Below are 22,644 nucleotides of genomic sequence, written 5' to 3' on the forward strand. Positions count from 1 at the left end.
CTGCATCTGCTTTGTTCCCTTTAGTGCTTGATTCGATATATCACACAGATTTATGTCCATCATAAAAACTTGCAGTTTAAATCTCCAGGGAGATATACTGGATTAAACCTGTGTGATATCACATTGACCACTAGTGGGAGCAAATCATGTGGCAAACTTAAACACCCCCTCCAAAGAAACAAGATTTTACAATTGAGGAAAATGAGAATGCAGGAAAGCTGTGAGTTGGATCTAACCAGGTTTTCCACTTCTGAAAAAGAAAGGAGATGAACCTCTTCCACCACCAATAGGGCTACATTAAGGTTGACTGGAAAAGTTGTCAGGATCCAACCTGTGTTTACACAAATTAACACACTCTGCTTAATTGGTTTTATCAAATCTTTCTGAATCAACAACTACTTGGAAAGTTGTGTATTTTTATTACGATTCTTTTTCTTAAACTTATACGCCCAGCAACGGAACACTGTATACACAGGCATGAATTTTAAGTTGCCCATTCTCTCCTTCAGCTTTGAATTATAGCCAAAGGTGGAGATACAGAGAAGATGGGCCTGGAAATCATGTTTGTTCTTTACCTGGATCCACAACTGAGCAGGCAATCCGGAAAACCAGTTCCGTTCTTTATTACATATAGCCCATGGGACTCTGAACCAACCTTTCATATAATCTGGACAAAATATGCCTGGTACTCAATATGTACCCAAATCAGATATCCTTAGAGCAGTGATGGCAAACCTTTTCGAGACTGAGGGCCCAAACTGCAACCCAAAACCCACTTATTTATCACAAAGTGCCAACATGGCAATTTAACCTGAATACTGAGATTTTAGTTTAGAAAAAACGGTTGGCTCCGAGGCGAGCGTTACTCAGGAGTAAGCTTGGTGGTAGTCAGTGGCTTTGCTTTGAAGCAACAATGCAACTCTTCCAATGGGTGAATCACAACCCTAGGAGGGTTTACTCAGAAGCAAGCCCCATTGCCAGCAACCAAGCTTACTCCCAGGTAAAGGATCGCACTTTAGTTCTTTGCATGAAAATCAGTGGGGTTTAACAGCGCTTAACAGGGTTACCTACACTGCTTCCCCAAAACTAGGTCTTAGGTTTAATGCTAATAATTGAGCCCAGCAGCCCAGGACAGCCTAGATGTGGGGGGGGCACTCTCTTTGCACGTGCCCACAGAGAGGGCTCTGAGTGCCACCTCTGGCACCCGTGCCGTAGGTTCACCTTAGAGTATTCCTTGGATCTATCATTATGTTTACGGTAACCACACATGAGCAGGAAACACACACCTTGAAAACAAAAGGAGTGCCATTGGCTTGAATCAAATTGAACATTTCCATAGATGGAAAAATTCCCACTTGTGGAGCATGACTTTCTCACCTCTACCCACTGGATGAAGTGCAAAATGCTCTCCAATTCTACTCCTGGAGTCCCTGAGGCCCCAAGAGTTGCATTTCAAGGATATATTGAGGTGCTGGGTGGGGGGAGCCAAGGAAGTCATGCTCTGAATGCTGAAAATATTACATCACATAAATGCTTCACTGGATCCAAGGCAAGTCCATTATCAGCAACGCTCACCCACCAGGATGTCTAGAGTTGCCAACTCCAGGTTCAGAATTTCCTGGAGATTGTGGGGGGAGGCCAATGATGGAATTCAAATAGTTTAACAACCGGTTCCAGTGGTGGGATTCAAATAATTTAACAACTGGTTGTTTACAAGTGCCTTTTTAACCATTGGCACTGCCGAAGTGGTGCGAACCTGCTGAATCCCACCACTGGGGGAGGTCCTAGATAGGATGTGGTTTGGGGAGGGGAGGGATAATGCCATAGAGTCTGCTCCCCAATGTAGCCATTTTCTCCAGGGAGACTGATCTCTGTAGCCCGTAGATCAGTTGTAATTCCAGGGGATGTCCCGGCCCTACCTCAATATTAGTAACTCAATGGTTGATTCCACACTTGCGTTATCGACCTAAGTTCGAGCTGCGTTCGACCTAAGTGCTCCGCACAACCACTGGGATCAATGTGGTTTTGTACCGGCTTCACCTCGTGTAACGGTCAAATTTCCGACTCCAGTTGGGAACTACTACTTTTTCAGGGAACCACGCTCGAACTCAGCTCAATTCCAGTAAAGTGCGGAATCTCTGGTGCCAGGAGTCCCCCATTCAGCCAATAACAGCTGAGTGTTTCAGGCATGCGTATAGCTGGCCAATCAAAAAATGCCACCTTTGTCCCTCCATTCCTGTGGCAGTTTTTTTAATAATGTGTGTGGGGATAGACGGAACATGGCCGTAGAACAGTAGCCAATCGGAACGGAGCAGCGAAGAGGCACGGGATGATTCCGCTCTCCGAGCTGGGATCAAGCTGGTTGCAGTGGGGAACATCAGTGGCTTCAACCTAGGTTAGTACCCTTCTCAGGGAACTGAGTCGAACCGATTTTACTCGTGTGCGGAATCGCCCAATCAATCTTATCTCCTGCATATCATATTGTTTCAAATACTGAATATGCCAACAGACTGAATTCTGACACATTTAAAACAAATCCAGCCGTCTGTAAATACGGCTCCATCATTCTCTCAATGCAGATGGTTAATCCCCACAAAATGACCAGCTTTTGGGTGTGTAATGCTCTTAGATCTACAGTAGGAAACAGTACTTCTTACGTACCAAACAGAAAAAATGTGGATGGTTTTTCATCCTAAGAATTTCAATTCCCCTTTTTGATAAATTTCTAGCCCTCATGATTGCAAAGAGCACCCTGAAGATTCAGGCTGAAGAAGAGCTTCTGCGGATTCTTCAATTACAGGGCCTTTCTGCCCATGAGTTTGTTCAATTGGCCTCTACCGCTCAAGTGGAGGAGCGGGGAATCAAACCCGGTTCTCCAGACTAGAGTCCACCTGCTCTTAACCACTGCGCCACGCTGGCTCCTTAGTAGAGGGGGGGAAAGACCTCAGTAGAATGGGGAAAGACCATTAAAAGACCTTTCAGTCAGTTTTAAGAAGTTATCGATAAAACAACTATTCAGCATTGGTTGGAGGAAATGAAAAGAGTGAAACTGATGACAGAGGCAAGGCAGGATACATTGGTCTGGGGAGAGGGAAAATACATTCCTGCTTTGAATTATAGTTCTTCATGATTGGAAAAGAATAATTAGGTAAAGAAGAAGAGCAGTTGGATTTATATCCCCCCTTTCTCTCCTCTAAAGAGACTCAAAGGAGCTTACAATCTTCTTTCCCTTCCCCCCCTCCCACAACAAACACCCTGTGAGGTGGGTGCAGTGGCGTAGTGCCCATGGGATGGGGGGGCTCAAAACCCCAGGTGGAGCCACGGCGGAGTGGCTGGGCCATGAAGAGGGCGTTGCGGGGTGGCCGCCGCATGCGCCCCGGGCGCAGTTTCCCCTCACTCCGCCTCTGGGTGGGTGGGACTGAGAGAGCTCCGAAGAACTGTGACTAACCCAAGGTCACCCAGCTGGCGTGTGCTGGAGTGCACAGGCCAATCTAGTTCCCCAGATAAGCCTCCATAGCTCAAGTGGCAGAGCGGGGAATCAAACCCGGTTCTCCAGATTAGCGTGCCCCTGCTCTTAACCACTGCTGCTCTCTTCCTTCATCTAAAAGACCTTCATGTAGAAGCTCTTACATCCAGGCTATCTGTTTCTGTAGCAACTTCTTTCTTCTGTTGTTTTAGTGTGATGAGTCCCTGGCCGGCTGATTTTCCATGCAATCCTATGTGGTAACTCCAGTCTAAATCCAATGAAATCAATGGACTTAGACTGGAGCAACTATGCATAGGATTGTACTATCAAGTTTGCCTGCTATCCACACACTGAATTTTAGGGCAGAGGAAGGGGCTTGTCATTTGCTGCAACAAGAAGAGACTATTGAGAGTCACATGGGAAGGGTAGCAGTCTTCATCATTCTCAAGTAGAAATCGTATATCAAATCCCTTCAGCAGGAGCAGGAAGTGGCTTTTTGAAGAGATACTTTCTGTTTCAGGGTCCATTTTTCTCTCGCCATTCTAAGCAGCAATGTTGGGAGTTACTCTTCCTGTAGCCCACAGCGTTTAGCTGGAAGGGCCAAGGATTGAACCTAGGGCTTTCTGCATGGAAAGCAAGTGCTCTACCATTCAACCGCTGCCATTTCCCTAATTAATTTAATCTGCTGGCTCCATGCACTCAATGCAAGGGTACCACACCTCATATTTCAGTGTTCTCTGCTGTTTTAGCTACAGTCTCCTTTGATTTATTCCAAATTTAAAAGCTGCAACTTTAAGTGCCTCCCAAATCTACAGATGCTCAAACCACAAGAGGCACGGTACACATACCAAAAAAAAAAAACACCCCACAACATGAAATGTACCAACCATTACTGTCCAATCTTGTTATCCTCATGCCTTGGAAGGAATGTACTCGAACTTAATCCCTTCTGGGAGGAGAACACATCTCACATGCAAAAGTGGCATGATTAAAATGTTGAAAAAAGGTTATGCAATATGCCAAATCGTGAACTGAAGCAACGTTCCAAAGAGTATTGGCAGCTGATAGTGTATTAAAAGACATGAATAATCTCATTCATTTTAATATATTTATGGCTCCCCTCCCATGAAAACAATGGGTGTAGGACAGCGGTTCTCAACCTGGGGGTCGGGACCCCTTTGGGGGTCGAACGGCCCTTTCACAGGGGTCACCTAAGACTCTCTACATCAGTGTTCTTCATCTGTAAAATTGATAAATGTTAGGGTTGGGGGGGCACCACAACATGAGGAACTGTGTTAAAGAGTCACGGCATTAGAACCAGGGGGCATTCATTGAAAATTCTGGAGGGAAGAATTAGGACTAATAAAAGGAAACACTTCTTCACACAACATGTGATTGGTGTTTGGAATATGCTGCCTTAGGAGGTGGTTATGGCCACTAACCTGGATAGCTTTAAAAAGGGCTTGGAAGGATTTATGGAGAAGTCGATCTATGGCTACCCATCTTGATCCTCCTTGATCTGAGATTGCAAATGCCTTAGCAGACCAGGTGCTCAGGAGCAGCAGCAGAAGGCCATTGCTTTCACCTCCTGCACGTGAGCTCCCAAAGGCACCTGGTGGGCCACTGCGAGTAGCAGAATGCTGGACTAGATGGACTCTGGTCTGATCCAGCAGGCTAGTTCTTATGTTCTTATGTTCTTATAAGGTTGAGAACCACTGGTGTAGGAGAAACCTAGGTATGAAAAGTAGAGTTAAGGCACTAACTTTTCATGGACGTGACATGTCAGAACACATATGTCCTATCAGTCCCCTTGCTGCTGGGAACAGATGTACTTCAGCGCATCTAACAGAAATCAGCGATGTACAGAAATACCATGTTGCTCATAATGCATCCTTATTTTCCTACTAGAAAATACTAGAAGGGATATCTTGAAGAAAAAATGATTTTTTTTCACTCTCTCTCAAAGTAACATACATATTCTTTGTGGGGGTAAGTCTCCCAAACATGTAGCAGTTTTGATATTTTCATCAGATCCATGAAGAAATACTCCTGGATACACAAAATGTTGAGCTGTTAAGCCAATTGTGCATGTAATGCCGAATTATTCAAAGTTGGATTACACCATTTAGAGAAGTGACTATATTTTTGAATGAGAAACACAATGCACAATTATACCAGCTTAACAAACAAATGTACAGTAGCTCATCTTTTTTTCAAAAGAATAGCCATCCTAATATTCTCATAAGCTATTTATGCCAGAAAGGGAAGCAGGGAACACTTGCTGTCTTCCAGTTCACAAATAATACCTATCGGGCTGGCTGCAGGCAATTCCATAGGTCAGGGGCTAACAGCCACCTCTGAATTAAGTCAAGTGCACATAAAATTATGAAGATTAATAATGTTATTGTGATTCAGATTACTGGGATATTATTATGATTCAAATTGACATTGTGAATACCATGTAGCTGGTTTCGTGGATAAGTTTCATAAAATATGTAATGCCAAGGAAGAATACCTGCTGAAATAAAGAAACAGGTTTTGTACTTCCCTGGTCCTGGAACTAGCAGAGTGTTTCAGTGAGTGGATCCTTCCACAAAGGAAAATTCTCCACTGAAGCCAAGCACTGACCTCTATGTCGGACTAATTATTAAAGAGCTCTTTTGTATTTGAGACTGAAGGTCCTCTAATTTATTATAGTTTCTTACAGGTACAAATCAAAACCATGTAATACGTTTATCATTTATGACACTGAAACGATTTTTTGTGTGTAACATATCCTGTTTAACCTCAAACCACACTAACAAGACGTCAACAAAGTTGTCTTCTCCTGTGCCTTGGCTCAGTTGCCAAAAAGACTTGCACGTTATTCAGCTTATTCCAAACCCTGGCCAGCTTAATGTTTTCCTTGTGTAACTACATCAAGGTTACAGCAAGAATAAATTTGGATCCCGGAAGGAGATAAATTGGCCATCACATTCTTTGAGCATTACATAGAGTCTATTAAGTCCAAATGCAACAGGAGGATCCAAAAACATTTGTGAACACATGAAAAAATACACTTGAAGAGGTTCATCAAGAATCCCCCACCCTCCCTTTAGCTGAATTCCTGCACTGTAGCTGTGATTTGTCATAAAACAGGTTATAGAATCCAGTTTACAGAGTTCAGTGAGAATGGAAGAAGATGAAACAGACTTAGAAACCATTCCTTAACACATTTGGTTGCAGTTCTTATACTAGTCCTCTAAAGATATTACATTTGTGTTCTATTCAAGTAATGATTCTGGATCCAGTAAATTGAAGCTGTACTCAAATTAGGCAATTCATTCATTGCCCATTGTTATACAGATGTCCAAATTAGGTTCCTCTATATGCCAACTTCAGAAAGTAGTATTGCCAGGTAGACACAGTTTTACCTTAGAGTCTTTGCCCAAATATCAGAATGTCCCATGTTGCCAGTGATGTTCTGGCGAGTGATCCCTCACTCCCACTGGCCCCAGACTGTTCAGGGCTTTGAAGGTAACTGCCAAAACCTCTAACCTGATCCAATACTTCACCTGGTGCCAATATATAAATCCCTTGTTAGAAATGGGGGCAAGATGCTAAGGCACTTCCAAGACCCCCCATGAATCTGAACTTCGGTTGCATATAGCTCAAGACCCAGGGTGCTAGGAAAGTCTAGAAACTAGACTGTTTTTACAACTAACCATCAGAATTTGGGAGATTAACTTTATCTCATAACACGGGCCAGCTTTCTAGAGCAAGCCAGACCTAATTTCAGATGGAATGTTGGCCGGAAAGAATGCCATTGTCTTTTCACACACTTCATTCAGACTATGGAGGGGGAGGGGAGACGGTGAATTTATGCTTGCAGAATTGAAGCTTAATTTACCATTATTATATAATGGAAGCTTCATTTGCCAATATTATACATTGGAACAGAAATAAATCATAAGAAGATATGAGCGAGAGGATGATAGCTACTGGTATACTTCTGCATGACAACCTCTAATGTGATGTTCCCGTTATATTATTTTATGCAACGTAAATATAATGTTTCATAAAGTGGCTAAGCTTGTTAGTCTCATTTTCTTCTTTATTTATCTCTTGAATAAAATGCAACAAAAATAGATGAAGAAAATGTGAACTTTTCAATGTTATTTGAACAGGAGATGACATGTATTCTGCATACAAATCAACTTTGGTACTCATGTATTAAAACCCAAAAAACTGAGTGTTCAGTTTGAACATCTGGAAGCTAAAAACACAGACAAAATATATGCATCCCACCCCCCCCCCCACCCCCGTTCAGACAACATGGTGACCTCATCTATTGGGAGGATCTACAAATAGTTGGGAAGTTGCTGGCATGTTTGGATATAACATTTGAAAAGGCTGTTGTGAGTAGTCCTGTGTGAGTGTGCATTAAAATCAAAACAATGTTCTGCATGGAAAAGGAAATGGCTAGGGAAGACTGCCGCTTCGTAGTCCCTTGACAAAGTTTGCACAGCAAAGACAGTTCATTATAGAACGTTAAGAATAGACTTCAATGGAGGAAACACAAGACAGATATGGAAGCCCCAGTCTCAGTCATTGCTTTAGCTAGTAATGGAGGTCTTGGGGAGAGTTATGAAAAGGCAGCAGGATAGCTGAGAAGGAACTTCCTAATTTGAAAGTCAAGATTCAGGAGCAATTTTTTTTATCAGCTTTGAATCTAAGGAATAACTACTGAGTCCCATTACAACTCAGTCAGACATACAGCCAAGTAAACCTAAGAGGCTGTGGACCATTTAAAATGGTTTTGTAGACAGGTGCCCAACATGACTTCTCAGGACATAAACTGGGCTCTTATATCCAATTAGAACTGGGTTGCCAAGAATTAGAAGTGTTGCTAGTATCAGGGAATTGCACAGGCATCAACATGGAGTTACATTTCAGATAGAAAGCACCCAGCTCTAATTGTTGAAAGCAGGTTGCTGGACTCTGGAAAATGAGGTTCACCAGATAAGACTCCACCACTCATGTGGAGTGGGGAATCAAACCTGGTTCTCTGGATTAGAGTCCATCTGCTCTTTAAATGCTCACAGAGCCAGGAAGCCTACAGATAGACTCTCTGGGAGCCCAAAAGCTTCAGCGGCCACCAAAGACTTGGTCACCAAGAACTCAACAGGCAGCTAGACATTGCCAAATGTCATCTGTTAATGAGCTCAGCCTATCAACTAAAAACCCCAAATGCGAAGAACTTACATCACCAAGAAGGCAAAGTTCCCCATCCTTACAGGTCAGGACTTGTGTGTCTAGTAGGCTACTAGCCAGAAGTGAAGTTTGTGCCCCATGGGCCAACGACCACTGGAGGTCACAGGCATCTTGAAGATGCAAAGCAGTTGACTTGTTGGCCTATGAGGATTTGGTGGAAACAACCAGCCTGCCCTGGATCTTGAAATAAGGACACCAATATCCAGCATTTTATGGAATGACTGCACTGCACCACTTGGGTTGCTGCCCAGAAAGGGGATGTCTCTGTTGTCACTGGAGGGGAGGAATCATGGCAGAACATCTACTTTCCAGGCATAAGGTCCCAGGATCAATCATGAGCACTTCCAGTTAAAAGGATCAGGTAGGAAGTAATGGGAGGACGTATAAATCTGGACAGCGACTGCCAGTCAGAGTAGACAATACTGATCTTAAGAGACCAAGGGTTTGACTTACAGTATGAGGCAGGTGTACCTTACACCTGTTCTCTGCTGCTCTTCAGATATGGATGATGCAGTCTGGAAGGAGATATTCCAGCTTGCCACCTGGTGCTCTCAGGCTGGCTCAGCAATTTATCGTGTGACACACTGTGCCAATGAAGCCAGAATCAGCAGTGAATCTTCACTATGTGCAACTTTCCCCAACGAGAAGGAGCAAGCTGCTTCACAACTCTCCTCCGTCCCCATCCTACTGACCGCACTCAAGTAGGACCTGCTGCTCAGCTCCCGGAATATGCCTCAATTGTCTCTGCAGCTTGCTATTCCTGACACACAGAAGGATGGCCCTTGCTGCTCACGGTGTGCGTTAATGAGAATTACGCTGCAGCCCAACTGTGATGACAGCGGAAACATTTCACAAACACATTTCACCTGTTAAGAATGATGGTTTAGGGCTGACTGTCGTCCATGTGTTCTGCTTTCTCTGCCAGCGTTGGCGAGGCTACAGCTCTGTGCTGTGGGGGCCTCTGTGCGTGAACGCTCAGCCCACAGGGAACAGTTTGGATACTGAATGGCATGCCAAGATGCAGAAAATCAATCTAAACCTCACAAAGAAGGAACGGCTGGTGGAGAAGGTCAGTACACACTCGCCAGCTGCTCTACTCCTACAGGCTTGAAGGTGGATTCAACACAAAGGTCAAGATTTTTTTAAAAAAAATCCAAGCCATGTTTAGCACTACAAGGACATACCTACAGGCTGTATCTGGATTTAATTTGGGGGGGGGGGGGTTAACTCTTTTTCATGGCTATGATAGATATATTGGGGAGAGGGGGAGAGGAATTGACTTTTCTAATATGTTGCCAGAAAATGGGGGGAGGGGAGGGTTCCCCAAATAAAAACTGTAAGATGCATGACTGTCTCTGTCATGCTGGTAAAGTGAGGGTAAAATTAGGTTAATTGAAATACAGCAGGGCCGGGCGAGTCTGATCTGCTGATGCACTGAAGGAGCTCAGAGTCATTCCAAAAAGGATTTCTGTTCTCCAGAAAGACTTTTTGGATGGTGCTTGTAGCTCTTTGCTATCCTAACTTCCTTTCTTTGTCTCCTGACTCCAAGGTGGTGCACTGATGGATAGACAGGGCACTAGTCTTGGACCTGCAAAAACAATTATCTATTGAATAGTCGGCTACACAAATGCAGGCACCCTTCCACCAGCCAAACACCCAGGCAGCGTGGCCACTAACAGCAGCACCATGACAAGGGCTCTCTCAGGGAAGGGCCACCTGCTGTTAATCACTATGCCTCGCTGGCAGTCAGTGTGGTGCAGTGGCTAAGAGCAGGAGGAATCTAATCTGAGAACCAGGTTTGATTCCCCACTCTTCCATATGAGTGGCAGACTCTTATCTGGTGAACCAGGTTTGTTTCCCCACTTCTACGTTCCCACTGGGTGTCCTTGGGCTAGTCACAGTTATTCAGAACTCTCTCAGTCCCACCTACCTCACAAAGTGTCTGTTGTAGGAAGAGGAAGGGAAAAAAGTTTGTAAGCCTCACTGAAACTCCTTACAGGAGAGAAAGGCAGGGCATGAATCCTAATACTTCTTCTTCATCTCTCAGTGGCAGAATGTACAATTTGCATGCATTAAGTGGCAGAGTTGGAAACGAATTTGTGCAGGAGGTTTTGAAGAGTCACATTTTGGGCAGAAGAGAGATGGCTGGGGAAGGTAGACTTCACCTAAGACAGCCTCTTACAAGCAAGGTTATAGTGACTCTAACATTTTTGGGATATTTCCCAACATGCACCCTAGTCCATGAACTTATTATAATACACCTTAGACTTTGGGACTTATTTGAACTCAGATAAAATGGATTCCATGGACCCATTCGCTCACCTGCTGCTCTTTTCTCACCCAGGTCCCACCAAGCCTGGAATGAATGGTCCCTTGAATTGTATCATTATATTTACTAGCTCTATCTAGCCTCTTGGCAATGTTTCTCACAATCTCCTTTTCAGCCTTTCCTTTCGTGAACTGGCCGTCTCACTTTTACTCCACCCTTCTATCAGGACATTGCTCCATCCAATGGTTCCTACACCCATGAGGTACATTAGGATCGGAGAAAGTGAGCTTCAGAGCCAAATGGTGATTTGAAGCCAGGTCTTCCTTGTCCCAAATCCAACATTCTGTCCTTTTCACCAGGAAGTGACATAGTAGAGCCCCTGTTCCATTAAGGCACCTTATGTAACTGGAAGCATGTGATGTAGTTTTCTTCATGCAACTGACACAAAACTCAACCACAACCGAAGTATTGCTTATTTATGGGCAGGGACCTTTGTGCCAGCCATAATTACAGTTACCTTTCTGCATTGCTATGCCTTAACTTAGCAGCGAGTTCAGTTCTGACAGTTGGTTACAAAAATTCTGTCCCTAATTGACTTTGCCTGATGCTAGCGCTTCTGAAACCTGTCATAAAAGGAGCCAAACGCAAATACGACACGCAACGTGACAACAGTTAGAGCCAGATGCTTCCTATAAAATATGAGAGCTTTGCAAAAGCAGAGATAGAATATGTAAGTGCTTTCATTTGAGTTGCATTCATTGCACCGTTCATAGGAATATACAAGGCAAACAGAAACAGCGTTCCCATGAAGAAGTGTCATCAAGCAGGGACCAAATAATATAAGATAAACCATTGCATAATGTTAATGACCTAGTGTGAAAATGCATATTGTAATTTTTTGAATGGAGGATGCAAATGTGACAAAAACAAATCCTCCACCCATACGTCAGCAGATTTTTCCCGCAGATCACAGGGATTCACTGAACTTGCTTGACAACAACTACATGGTTCAGCAACTCAGGTCTCTGGGCTGGCTGTAAGCACAAAGGGTTGAAGCAGTAAGGGAAACAAAAAGAGGAGGAACAAGAAATGCTGGCTGAAGTACTTAACTTACTTCATAGCAAATTAACAGAGGGCATACTCAAAGTACTATTGTTGCTTTGGGAGGAAGTACCACCTTCTTTTGTACAACTGGATAAGTCAAGTTTTGAAGAATGTCTCTTTATGCATACATATAAAACACATTGATCTGTCATTACATTTACTTGCTAATTTATAACACGCGTCTTTCTTCCTAATCACAGTACAGCACCATTTGTGTGGAAATATCCAAACTTCCCTTTTAGTGTCACTGACCTCACTGAAACAGGACAAAGGCTACTGATTCGTACTCCGAGTGGATTCAGAAATTCATATTCTGAGTGGATTCAGAACATGAATAGGACAATGTCCCAATTGACAGTTAGTGACCCCAGTCCCGAGGTGTGTCTGACAGAAAAACCAACAAACAATAGCCTCAAGTCAAAATCATCTGCTCCGTAGACCTCATGACATCAGAACTTGCTAGACCTGTAGCATGAGAGCATGCCCAAAAATGTTTCTGAAGAGAAGAAATTATGAGGCTACAACTCTGCAAGGAGCAGCACAGGATTATCAGAGTGTGAAAGTGTGAAACGTGTCAAAATTATTACACAAAGCTATTCACACTCTTTGTCCCCAGTGGAGATGGCAGAGTGCCCAAATGATAATCTACTTTATAGCACCACACCAGATGTCAAAGCGTTATCCTATAGTTTCACTTCAGAGACAGCATCTGACAGTTGCCAGGTCAGACTCATTTGATGTCTGGACCCATGCAGGTCAATAACTGACTTCTCTGGGAGCTTTCCAAGGTCCTGCACATCATGAAAAGATACCTGGGCCTGCTTCCTGCTGTTGGGCACTAGTTCAAGACCGTGTTCTTGCTTTGCCAGCTCACAGCTTGGCTTGAATAGGGCAACAAAGCATGCATTTGACCAGACTTAAAACTGTTTGCTGTCAGCAATATTACTATGTCTCATAACTTCAACATTACATCTTAGGCTGTGCACATGAAGCCTGCTGGGTGACCTTGGGCTAGTCACCTACCTTACAAGGTGTCTGTTGGGGGGAGCAGAAGGGAAAGTGAAACTCCTTACAGGAGGAAAAGGCTCTGTAAATCCAAACTTTTGTTCTTCTCTTCTTATAAGGACTAATATTCTCAATGGCACAAATAATGTCATGTCCAGCTCCAGCTGTGTGTGATCTAATGGTTGAATTGAAGCACTTCCTAAAATATTGCAATCCCAAGGCATGTCTCAGACTGTATGGGCCATCATCAGGAGGGCTTGGGTCAACCCTTGGATTTTTGCAAAGGTGAAGTATTATTGCTAAATGATATTAAGGGATGTTGACGAATACTGCAGACATGTTTTAATGTAAGTGATGGATGACCAGACTGAGCCTAAGAAATTAACATTGTTGGCAAGGCTGGCCTTCGTCTGGACACATGAAACAGCAATGAAGAAGACTTCACATGCAGAGGGACCTGTATTTAATCCATGTTTCTCCCAGTTAAAGAAATCTTGCACAGAAAGACTTGGAAACATGTTAAGCAAGTATCAATGTTCAAACTGGCTCTAAGCAAGTACACATCTGGGACTAAGAAATAAGTTCTGCATCTGTCTTTATTTCTATAATTTATATGCCACCACTCCAGAGATGCATAATGAAATCATATAACTGGGACACAAAAACAAGCCATATAAATCACGGCACAAAAACTATTGGGCATAAAAACAATGTCCAAGAACTTTCAGCAGTTTAAAATGATGTTCATGAAACAGTCCACCATCTACACGCAAACTATAAACACAGCTAAACTAGATGAAATCTGTGAGTGAAAACCCTTCATTAAAATGAAATGCTTTGTTCTGGCAACTAACGGGCAGTAAAGTAGGTGCAGGTGAGCTTCAAGGGGTAGGGCTTTGCAGAGTCAAGGCACGACCACTGAAAAAGCCCTATCCCACTAAAAAAAAATATCACCACAACAGATGCACAGAAAATATAATTTTCTGGCAGGCTGGATAATACAGGAAGATGTTGATTTCAATGACCCCACCCCCAGCCATCCCAGGCATTAAAAGGTAGCAACCAACACTTTGAATATGCATGCAAGCAGATGGGAAGCCAGTGAAGATCTTCCACCATAGATGTGATATTATCCCTGCACTCAGCCCCCAACTGTAATCTGGCTGCTATATTTTGGACCAATTGGAATGTCCAAACAGTTTTCAAAGACAGTCCCATAAACAGCTAATGACATTGATCTCTGTGTTCAGAATATACATTGTTGTGGCCAAACGTTTGAGGAACAGCCAGGTAAACAGCGATGTACCACTGAGACTCCAGCCATAGGCCAGGATCAAGTAGCTCCTCAGGGTAAGAACCTTTCTGGGACAGGCTTACTCCTGTCCTTGCTGCTGAACTAGAGCATTTTAGCCTGCAGTCCAGGGGTCTGCAACCTGCGGCTCTCCAAATGTTCATGGGCTACAATTCCCATCAGCCCCTGCCAGCATGACCAATTGGCCATGCTGGCAGGGGCTGATTGGATTTGAAGTTTGTGAACATCTGGAGAGTCGCAGGTTGCAGACCCCTGCTGTAGTCCAACCAAAGCAGGACTTTAAAAACATATCCCAAAGCTTATATGTGTTGCTCCACTCATCCACGAGAATGAAAAAGAGGGACTCTAATCTGATCTAATACAACACTCCAGATTAACAAATCACATGCCTGCTGGGGAGCATCGAGGAGCAGCCAGAATGATCAAATTAAAAAAAATCAAAATGCTCCATCTTTTCTTCAACAGCATGAAGCCACTGCAGCCCAGATGTGCTGAATTCATGCTTGCTTTTTTTGCTCTGACCCAATTCACAAGCAGCTCTGTTTGCTTGCCCCCACCCCATCCCCCAGTAGAGTGCACCACTAAACAGATTTGTAGGTTGCTGATAATTGGAGACGGACATCCAACAACAGACCAAGTGGATAAAGAGCATGTCAGCAAGAATAGCAATCAAGTTACGGCTAACAGTTTTGTAGGTTAGAGGGTAAAATAAATCCAAGTTGAGCGGCTACTGTACATGGGGAGCCCTTTCTCCATTTGACTGAAAGGAATCAGAATTCCCCGGGGAAACAGCAGCGGGGGCGGGGGGGGGGGTTGTGTGTATGCTCTGATTAATCTTATCCATTTGTTTTCCTGGAAACTGGTTATCCCAGATGCCATTGCCTCGATTATAAAAGTTTATTCGGTTTGGTTTGATCTTGCTGTCCAGCAGTAGTCTGCTTCTATTCTCTGCTGTTTTCCAAATTATCCTTCCCAGTTAACAAGGAAATAAAAAGCAAATCAGCTCCTTCTTTTTTTAAAAAAGAAAAGACTGCATGAATTATACAGAAATCCAGACTAGAGTTCTCATTGTAAACAGGTCCTTGCATTATTAATAGCTGCCTTTGACATCATCCTCTGTGCTATTAATTCTGGCATCATCTCAGTTCCAGTCACAATGTTTAACACTGTGACATGCATGGCACATACATGTGTCTCGTTGAAACAAAGCACATTGCCATTTTTAAGATGACATTATGCACACACCGCATGCCTGTTTGCACCATTTTCAATCCATTTCTCTTCAGATCATATTTCCCAGAGCATGCATGCTTCTCCCCAAACCTTAGTGCTGGAGAGAATCTTCACTCTGAATGAGTACTCACCATGACATGTACAACCTAAGTGAATGAACATTGCTTACTGGCTATACTACCACATATATTTATTTTAAGCAATGGAAAACTGCCGTCACACAGGACTCACACTCATGCATGCCAGCCAGATGTCAATTATGTTCCTGTATTCAAAATAAAGTACCATTAGAAGGAAATTAGCATCCTGACTTCAGACAGAAATGGGGATATATTTGCAATGCCTCCACAAATTATGCATTGCGAAAGGGTTCTCCGCAACAGAGGGAGCGTATCTGTGTAGAGGCTCATTTACCTACAGGGCATTTTTTTTCATCTGCCTGAACATATTCTCAGAAGCCGACCCGATTCCCAAATAACCAAAGTAAGGCAAGTTGGCAAGGGAAAGACTTGGCGTGTCTCAGTTAGCTTGCAGCCCTTTGAAAACAGAATGCGCTGAAGAGATATTTCTGTTCCGAGCGTTTCCGTTTAGGTGTGATGCTGCCAGGGAGCTTGTTCATTTACACATCCACACATATATGCAGGTACCAAAGAGATACAACGAAGGGGATTTCCCCCCCCCTTCCCCTCTCCTTGAAACGCACAACACAAGAGACCACAACACAGAGACACCACTACAACATCACAACTGTGAGTACTCACAGTTCTGAGTACAGGAAGTGCAGATTCCCCACATTGTCTATGTAGTTTGCAGGACTTAGCCAAGGTAGGACCAAGAGCAGAAGAGCCTTCATGGTGAGGATGAAGGATTAGAACTGCTGCTAGGGCTCCTCTTTGCCCTCTTCTCTCTCTCTCTCTCTCTCTCTCTCTCTCTCTCTCTCTCTCTCTCTCTGTTGCTCTGTGATGGGACACAGAACTTCAAGTTTTAAAAAAAAGACGACAGCCAATTCCAGCCCTCTCTCCCCCTTTTCACATGAGCCTTTCCATTTCAACACAATCAGTAGCACATTATAAATTAAATGCAAATCCTTTCAATGAAGCTATGCTGTCGGGGGAAAAAAATCATTGACCTGTAAGAGGATTACTTGATCTGATTCTCAGATGGAGGTTAGATGTGAGGGTTTAGGGAGAGCACAGCATGGTCGGAGCAAGGAGAGGCAGTGACTTATTTGCTGTATTAAAAAAAAAACCACACACACACGCACGGAGAGCGAACAGGATGATGCACGGAAAAGAGACCTGCCTCCTGCACCCTCCAGAGTGGTTCTTCAGAAGCAGCTGGTACATTTACATCACTGGTCAGAGGCAGATGCATCAGAGAAGAGGGAAGGGATGAATGTGGCAAAAGGGGAACCACATGCAGGTCAGGAGCAGGCAATGTCTATCGCAAACACGGGCTGTCCTTCGAGTGCTCAGACGTGACGCTCTCTGATTAGATTTGACCAGAGATGGAAGGAGCGAGAGAACTACGAAACTGTAAGATCCCCAGCTTCCAAAAATCAAATCCAGCCTGGATGAGCTGCGAACAAGCACACGCATCCATGCTGCAGGACAAGAAAGGCGATCAGTTTTCAAAATAGCGGTACAGCAATTAAGGCTGACACATGCCGCTTGAGCATCCTCGGTCCCAATTTGAGCATTCAGGCGACTGCTCAACGGCACGGCAAACGACATTGAAATGCAAAAGGTATAATCAAGCGGTGGTCTTGGCAAAGCGTCAGGGTGAAGGGAAAATCACACTGGCTGGTCTGAATTTTTCCTTCCCTCTCTCTCTCTCTCAGAATAGGGATCATTCAACTTATTTGCAATATGGAAGGCGGAGGGCTCTGAAAACACTGTATGGATTGAACCATGCAAAGATTCTCTTTTCCCTCACTTGTTTACTTTTATCTGAAAGCCAGACTCCGTGGCTGGCTGCGTAATGTAATTTTCTAGGTGATGGTAGCAATGGCAGCTCCTTTCATCCCCAGCTAAACAGTAAACTGAGGATTCAGATCCCCAAGGACAGCCAGTGCTTGCCCTCTCTCATGCTGCCTGCTGACTACTGTGTTTTGCCAAGTCAACTTCCCAGAGATTGTTCAATGGACTAGGAATATGGGATGGTTGGGGTAGTACCAATGGTAGGGGGTAATTCCCCCACAAACAGGTTGAGTCCACACGATGCTTATGTGGCAAGCCTCGATCAAAACAGTGCCTGGATGCAGGACTGACGTGAACCTATTCAAGTCATTCTGGTGTACCCAATGGAGAACACTGTACCAACTGAATGGCTGGGGTACTGTCTCATTTCTTTTGAGGCAGACCTAAAACTACCAATTTATTTGCTCAATGAATGGAAATGATTTCCACATGTCATACCTAATATTGTGTATGTAAAGTGCCCTCAGGTTGCAGACAACCTAAGGTGACCCTATCAAGGGTCTTTCAAGAACGAGTGAGAATTGGAAGACAATTGTCATTGCCTTCTTCTTCATAAGAACTTAAGAACTAGCCTGCTGGATCAGACCAGAGTCCATCTAGTCCAGCACTCTGCTACTCGCAGTGGCCCACCAGGTGCCTTTGGGAGCTCACATGCAGGATGTGAAAGCAATGGCCTTCTGCTGCTGCTGCTCCTGAGCACCTGGTCTTCCTTGGTGGTTTCCCTTCCAAGCACTGACCCTGCTTTGTTTCCAAGATCTGACGAGATCAGGCTATACTTACTGCCTTCCCACTCATAACTAATATTAGATAATGTTTACTGCAGCATTTATAGTAACTCAATTACTGGTAAAGCTTGATAACTGGCGGTAATGATTTCCAAGTGGGAATGCCCAATTGAAGCTAGAACATTTGCGAAGTAGTTATAGACTCAAAGATGAAAAATGGATCTCAGGATAAAATTCAGTCTGAAATCAAATCATTCCACTTCCTCTTATCCTCCCACTTCAAGCATTAAGTATAACTAATAATTCTGTATGACCAGCTTGCAAGAATTGGATCACTGAAACGGTTCCAATTCTTTTTTTAAAAAAATATAAGCCATCTGGACTGTTCTTCCAAACAGTGGCAGAAAACCTCGAAGTTAAACAAGAAGTATTTCCTGTGGTTTAAGGCTAACCCTAGAAGGGACTGCAGCTCCAAGAACATTTCTTGGCATCTCTGGAAAAGAATCTCAGGTAGAGACTGTAGGGGAAGTCTGCCCGAGACCCATTCAGAACAGACAGTGCTGGAATAGACAGACCAATAGCTTAAGTCCACATAAGATCACTGTTTTTGAGAAAGTAAAGTTGAAAGTTTGGCTTGTGGAAAAGTGCCACCCCCCCCCCCCCCCCAAAATACCATGACCCTGCTGAGAATGCTGAGTTTCAGTGATATTTTAAGGAAATACAAATGCTGGAAAGAAAAAAGGTTAAATTTAAGAACATAAGAACAAGCCTGCTGGATCAGACCAGAGTCCATCTAGTCCAGCACTCTGCTACTCGCAGTGTCCCACCAGGTGCCTTTGGAAGCTCACATGCAGGATGTGAAAACTTTATTATTTAAAATAAAGTCTGTACCCAGACATCTTGAAGAAGACAAGGAGAGTCTCTCAGATCAATCAGTGTGCTATTTTATGTCATGTCATGTCTCACTAATTCTGCAGTGCTGAAATAAAAAAGGGGATTCTGTTTTTGAGGCTGAGTACCATCAAGTTTGTACCATCAGGTAGCAACTGGCTTATGGCAACCCCAGCAAAGGGCCCTCAGGCAAGTAAGAAGCAAAGATGCTTTGCCTTTGCCTTCTTCTCCAGAGTCTTCCCTGGTGGTCCCCCATCCAGGTACCAACCCTGCTTAGCTTCTGAAATCTAACAAGATCAAGCAATATCATGCCATCTTCTATCTCATGAAGCTGAGTAGAAGGGAAAAACCTGTAGTCACTACTGAGCCGGTTCTTCCATCCATGGAGCTCCCCCAAGCCAAGTGGTGCTTTGATGGTATTTGAAGAAGCCAAGAGAAATATAAAAGCCTAAAGCATACAGAAAATATCACTGCAAACACAGTATTTAGTCCATTTCAGATTCTGGTCCTCCATGCAGCCAATTAGATGCCATTGCCTCGATATGAAAATCATTTCCAAGATAAAGTTATACTACTGGCAAAAATACTACCACATCTGAAGGCACAAGGGTATGTACAGCGCAATCCTCCTAAGTTCATTGAAATCAATGAGTTTAGGAAAGTATGATTCTGCATAGAACTGCAGTGGTGCAGTGGTTAAGAGCAGGTGGACTCAAATCTGGAGAACCGGATTTGATTCCCGGCTCTGTCACTTGAGCTTCAATACAACAACCTTTATTAGGTATATTAAAATAGGCTCCAGAGCGTTACAGACATTTCTGAAGTACAAATCAAAAGTACATTCAAAACTCAGACAGCTAAACTGTATCTAGCATTGGACTATCATTAAAGATAAAATTATAGATAAAATTATTAAACATGTAGAAAAGCAAGACCTGCTGAGGAAGAGTCAGCATGGCTCTTGCAGAGGCAAGTTCTGTCTTACAAACTTACTAGAGTTCTTTGAGGGTGTAAACAGGCATGTGGATAAGGGGGAACCAGTGGACATTGTCTACTTGGATTTCCAAAAGGCTTTTGACAAAGTTCCTCACCAGAGACTGTTGAGAAAACTCAGCAATGAAGGAATAAGAGGGGAAGTCCTCCAATGGATTAAAAACTGGTTGAGGAACAGGAAACAAAGGTTGGGTATAAATGGGAAGTTCTCACAATGGAGAGATGTAGGGAGTGGCGTCCCCCAAGGATCCGTATTGGGACCAGTGCTCTTTAACTTATTCATAAATGACCTGGAAGTAGGGGTGGGTAGCATGGTGGCCAAGTTTGCAGATGATACCAAATTATGTAGGGTGGTGAGAACCACAAAGGATTGCAAAGAGCTCCAAGCAGACCTTGATAAATTAGGTGAGTGGGCTAAGAAATGGCAAATGCAGTTCAATGTAGCAAAATGTAAAGTGATGCACATAGGGGCAAAAAATCCAAACTTCACATACACGCTACCGGGGTCAGTGCTATCAGTCACAGACCAGGAAAGGGATTTGGGCGTCTCAGTTGATAGTTCCATGGGAATGTCAACTCAATGCATGGCAGCTGTGAAAAAGGCAAACTCTATGCTGGGGATAATTAGGAAAGGAGTTGATAATAAAACTACAAGGATTGTCATGCCCTTATATAAAGCCGTGGTGCGACCGCACTTGGAGTACTGTGTTCAGTTCTAGTCGCCACATCTCAAAAAGGATATTGAAGAGATAGAAAAAGTGCAGAGAAGGGCAACAAGGATAATTGAAGGATTGGAGCACTTTCCTTATGAGGAGAGGCTACAGCGTTTGGGACTCTTTAGTTTGGAGAGGAGATGGCTGAGGGGGGATATGATTGAAGTCTATAAAATTATGCATGGGGTAGAAAATGTTGACAGAGAGAAATTTTTCTCTCTTTCTCACAATACTAGAACCAGGGGGCATTCATTGAAAATGCTGGGGGAAAGAATTAGGACTAATAAAAGGAAACACTTCTTCACACAACGTGTGATTGGTGTTTGGAATATCCTGCCACAGGAGGTGGTGATGGCCACTAACCTGGATAGCCTTAAAAAGGGCTTGGACAGATTTATGGAGGAGAAGTCGATCTATGGCTACCAATTTTGACCCTCTTTGAGCTCAGATTGCAAATGCCTTAGCAGACCAGGTGCTCAGGAGCAGCAGCAGCAGAAGGCCATTGCTTTCACATCCTGCATGTGAGCACCCAAAGGCACCTGCTGGGCCACTGCAAGTAGCAGAGTGCTGGACTAGATGGACTCTGGTCTGATCCAGCAGGCTAGTTCTTATGTTCTTATGTTCTTATGACATTACTTAGAAAGTTCTGTCACTTGTAAAAGAAATTTTGCTACTTCTTCCAAGAGCATGGCCTCTGTATTATTTAACAAAAGCTCCACAACAGAGTTGTCAGAGTCTCCTTCAGGTTCGTCTAAGACCAGCCCAGGAGAGAAATTCCTAATACCCACATATCTCGGACAGTCAAGTGTAATGTGAGCAAGAGTCTCCACTTGGTTTTTACAGTGTGGACAGACCCGATCCTGGAGAGGAATAGATAGGTAGCGACCCTTTGTAATGGCTGATGGGAAAGTATTGCATCTGGCCCTTGTAATAATCCATCTCTGTTGGGGTTCAGTTAATAGTTTCACTTGAGCTGTGGAGGCTTATCTGGGGAACTAGATTAGCCTGTGCACTCCAGCACACACCAGCTGGATGACCTTGGGCTAGTAACAGTTCTTTGGAGCTCTCTCAGCTCTCTCAGCCCCACCTACCTCACAGGGTGTTTGCTGTGGGAAGGGGGATGGGAAAGAAGTTGAAAGACCCTTTGAGTCTCCTTACAGGATAGAAAGGAAGGATATAAATCCAAACTCCTCCTCCACCTCTCCCTCTTCCTCCTCCTCCTTAATTTCTATCAAGTCCTCCTCCCCTTGCATACCAACTATGCTGTCCCTGATATGCCTCTGACCTCTAGAGGAAAAAATTGGAGTGTGAGGTTTCAATGGGCTGCAGCAAGAAGGAGGAAATCAGTAGCAATTCCCTCCTGAAATCAGTGCCCTTTACTGTGTGACTGGGTACAATATTACTCTACTTATTACTAGCAGTAAAGCCCATTGTGCTGAGCAATGCAATGGGCTCTAGGCAGCTGTTGGCGGTGGACACAGCAGCGAGGTAGGATCTACTAAAATCAGTAGTGAATGTTGCAAGATTTCTTGGTATACCATCTTTTTTTAGAAGATTTTGTCAGAATCAGGAAGTAATTTGCTTTGTTTTGAGTCATTGACAATTTGCACTTCTACATCAGCAAAACGTAGAACTCTTGACAACGCAATATAAAGGTGTCCACGGCTGAAGACTGGTTCTGATAGGTAGAAACCACCTTCT

At 43.8% G+C, this 22,644-nt stretch overlaps 1 protein-coding gene across 4 annotated transcripts in view; it reads right to left on the bottom strand.

Annotated features, from left to right (window-relative positions):
• Positions 1-22,644, bottom strand: part of LNX1 (ligand of numb-protein X 1) — a 123,819-nt gene that overhangs the window by 70,777 nt on the left and 30,398 nt on the right. The window contains exons 1-2 of one of the 4 annotated variants that reach the window (XM_048510159.1): positions 16,772-16,879; positions 16,404-16,599 (exon numbers count right to left, since the gene is read on the bottom strand). The exons of 1 other annotated variant lie outside the window; for it this stretch is intronic. In XM_048510159.1, the coding sequence (XP_048366116.1) occupies positions 16,404-16,495 (92 nt within the window). In that variant the 5' untranslated portion in view covers positions 16,496-16,599; positions 16,772-16,879. Of the gene's footprint in view, positions 1-16,403; positions 16,600-16,771; positions 16,880-22,644 lie in introns of those variants that run through there. 2 more of the 4 variants (XM_048510161.1, XM_048510160.1) reach the window with 2 other exon arrangements.

The sequence above is a fragment of the Sphaerodactylus townsendi genome, linkage group LG10, assembly GCF_021028975.2.
Source record: "Sphaerodactylus townsendi isolate TG3544 linkage group LG10, MPM_Stown_v2.3, whole genome shotgun sequence".
Lineage (NCBI taxonomy): Eukaryota > Metazoa > Chordata > Lepidosauria > Squamata > Sphaerodactylidae > Sphaerodactylus > Sphaerodactylus townsendi.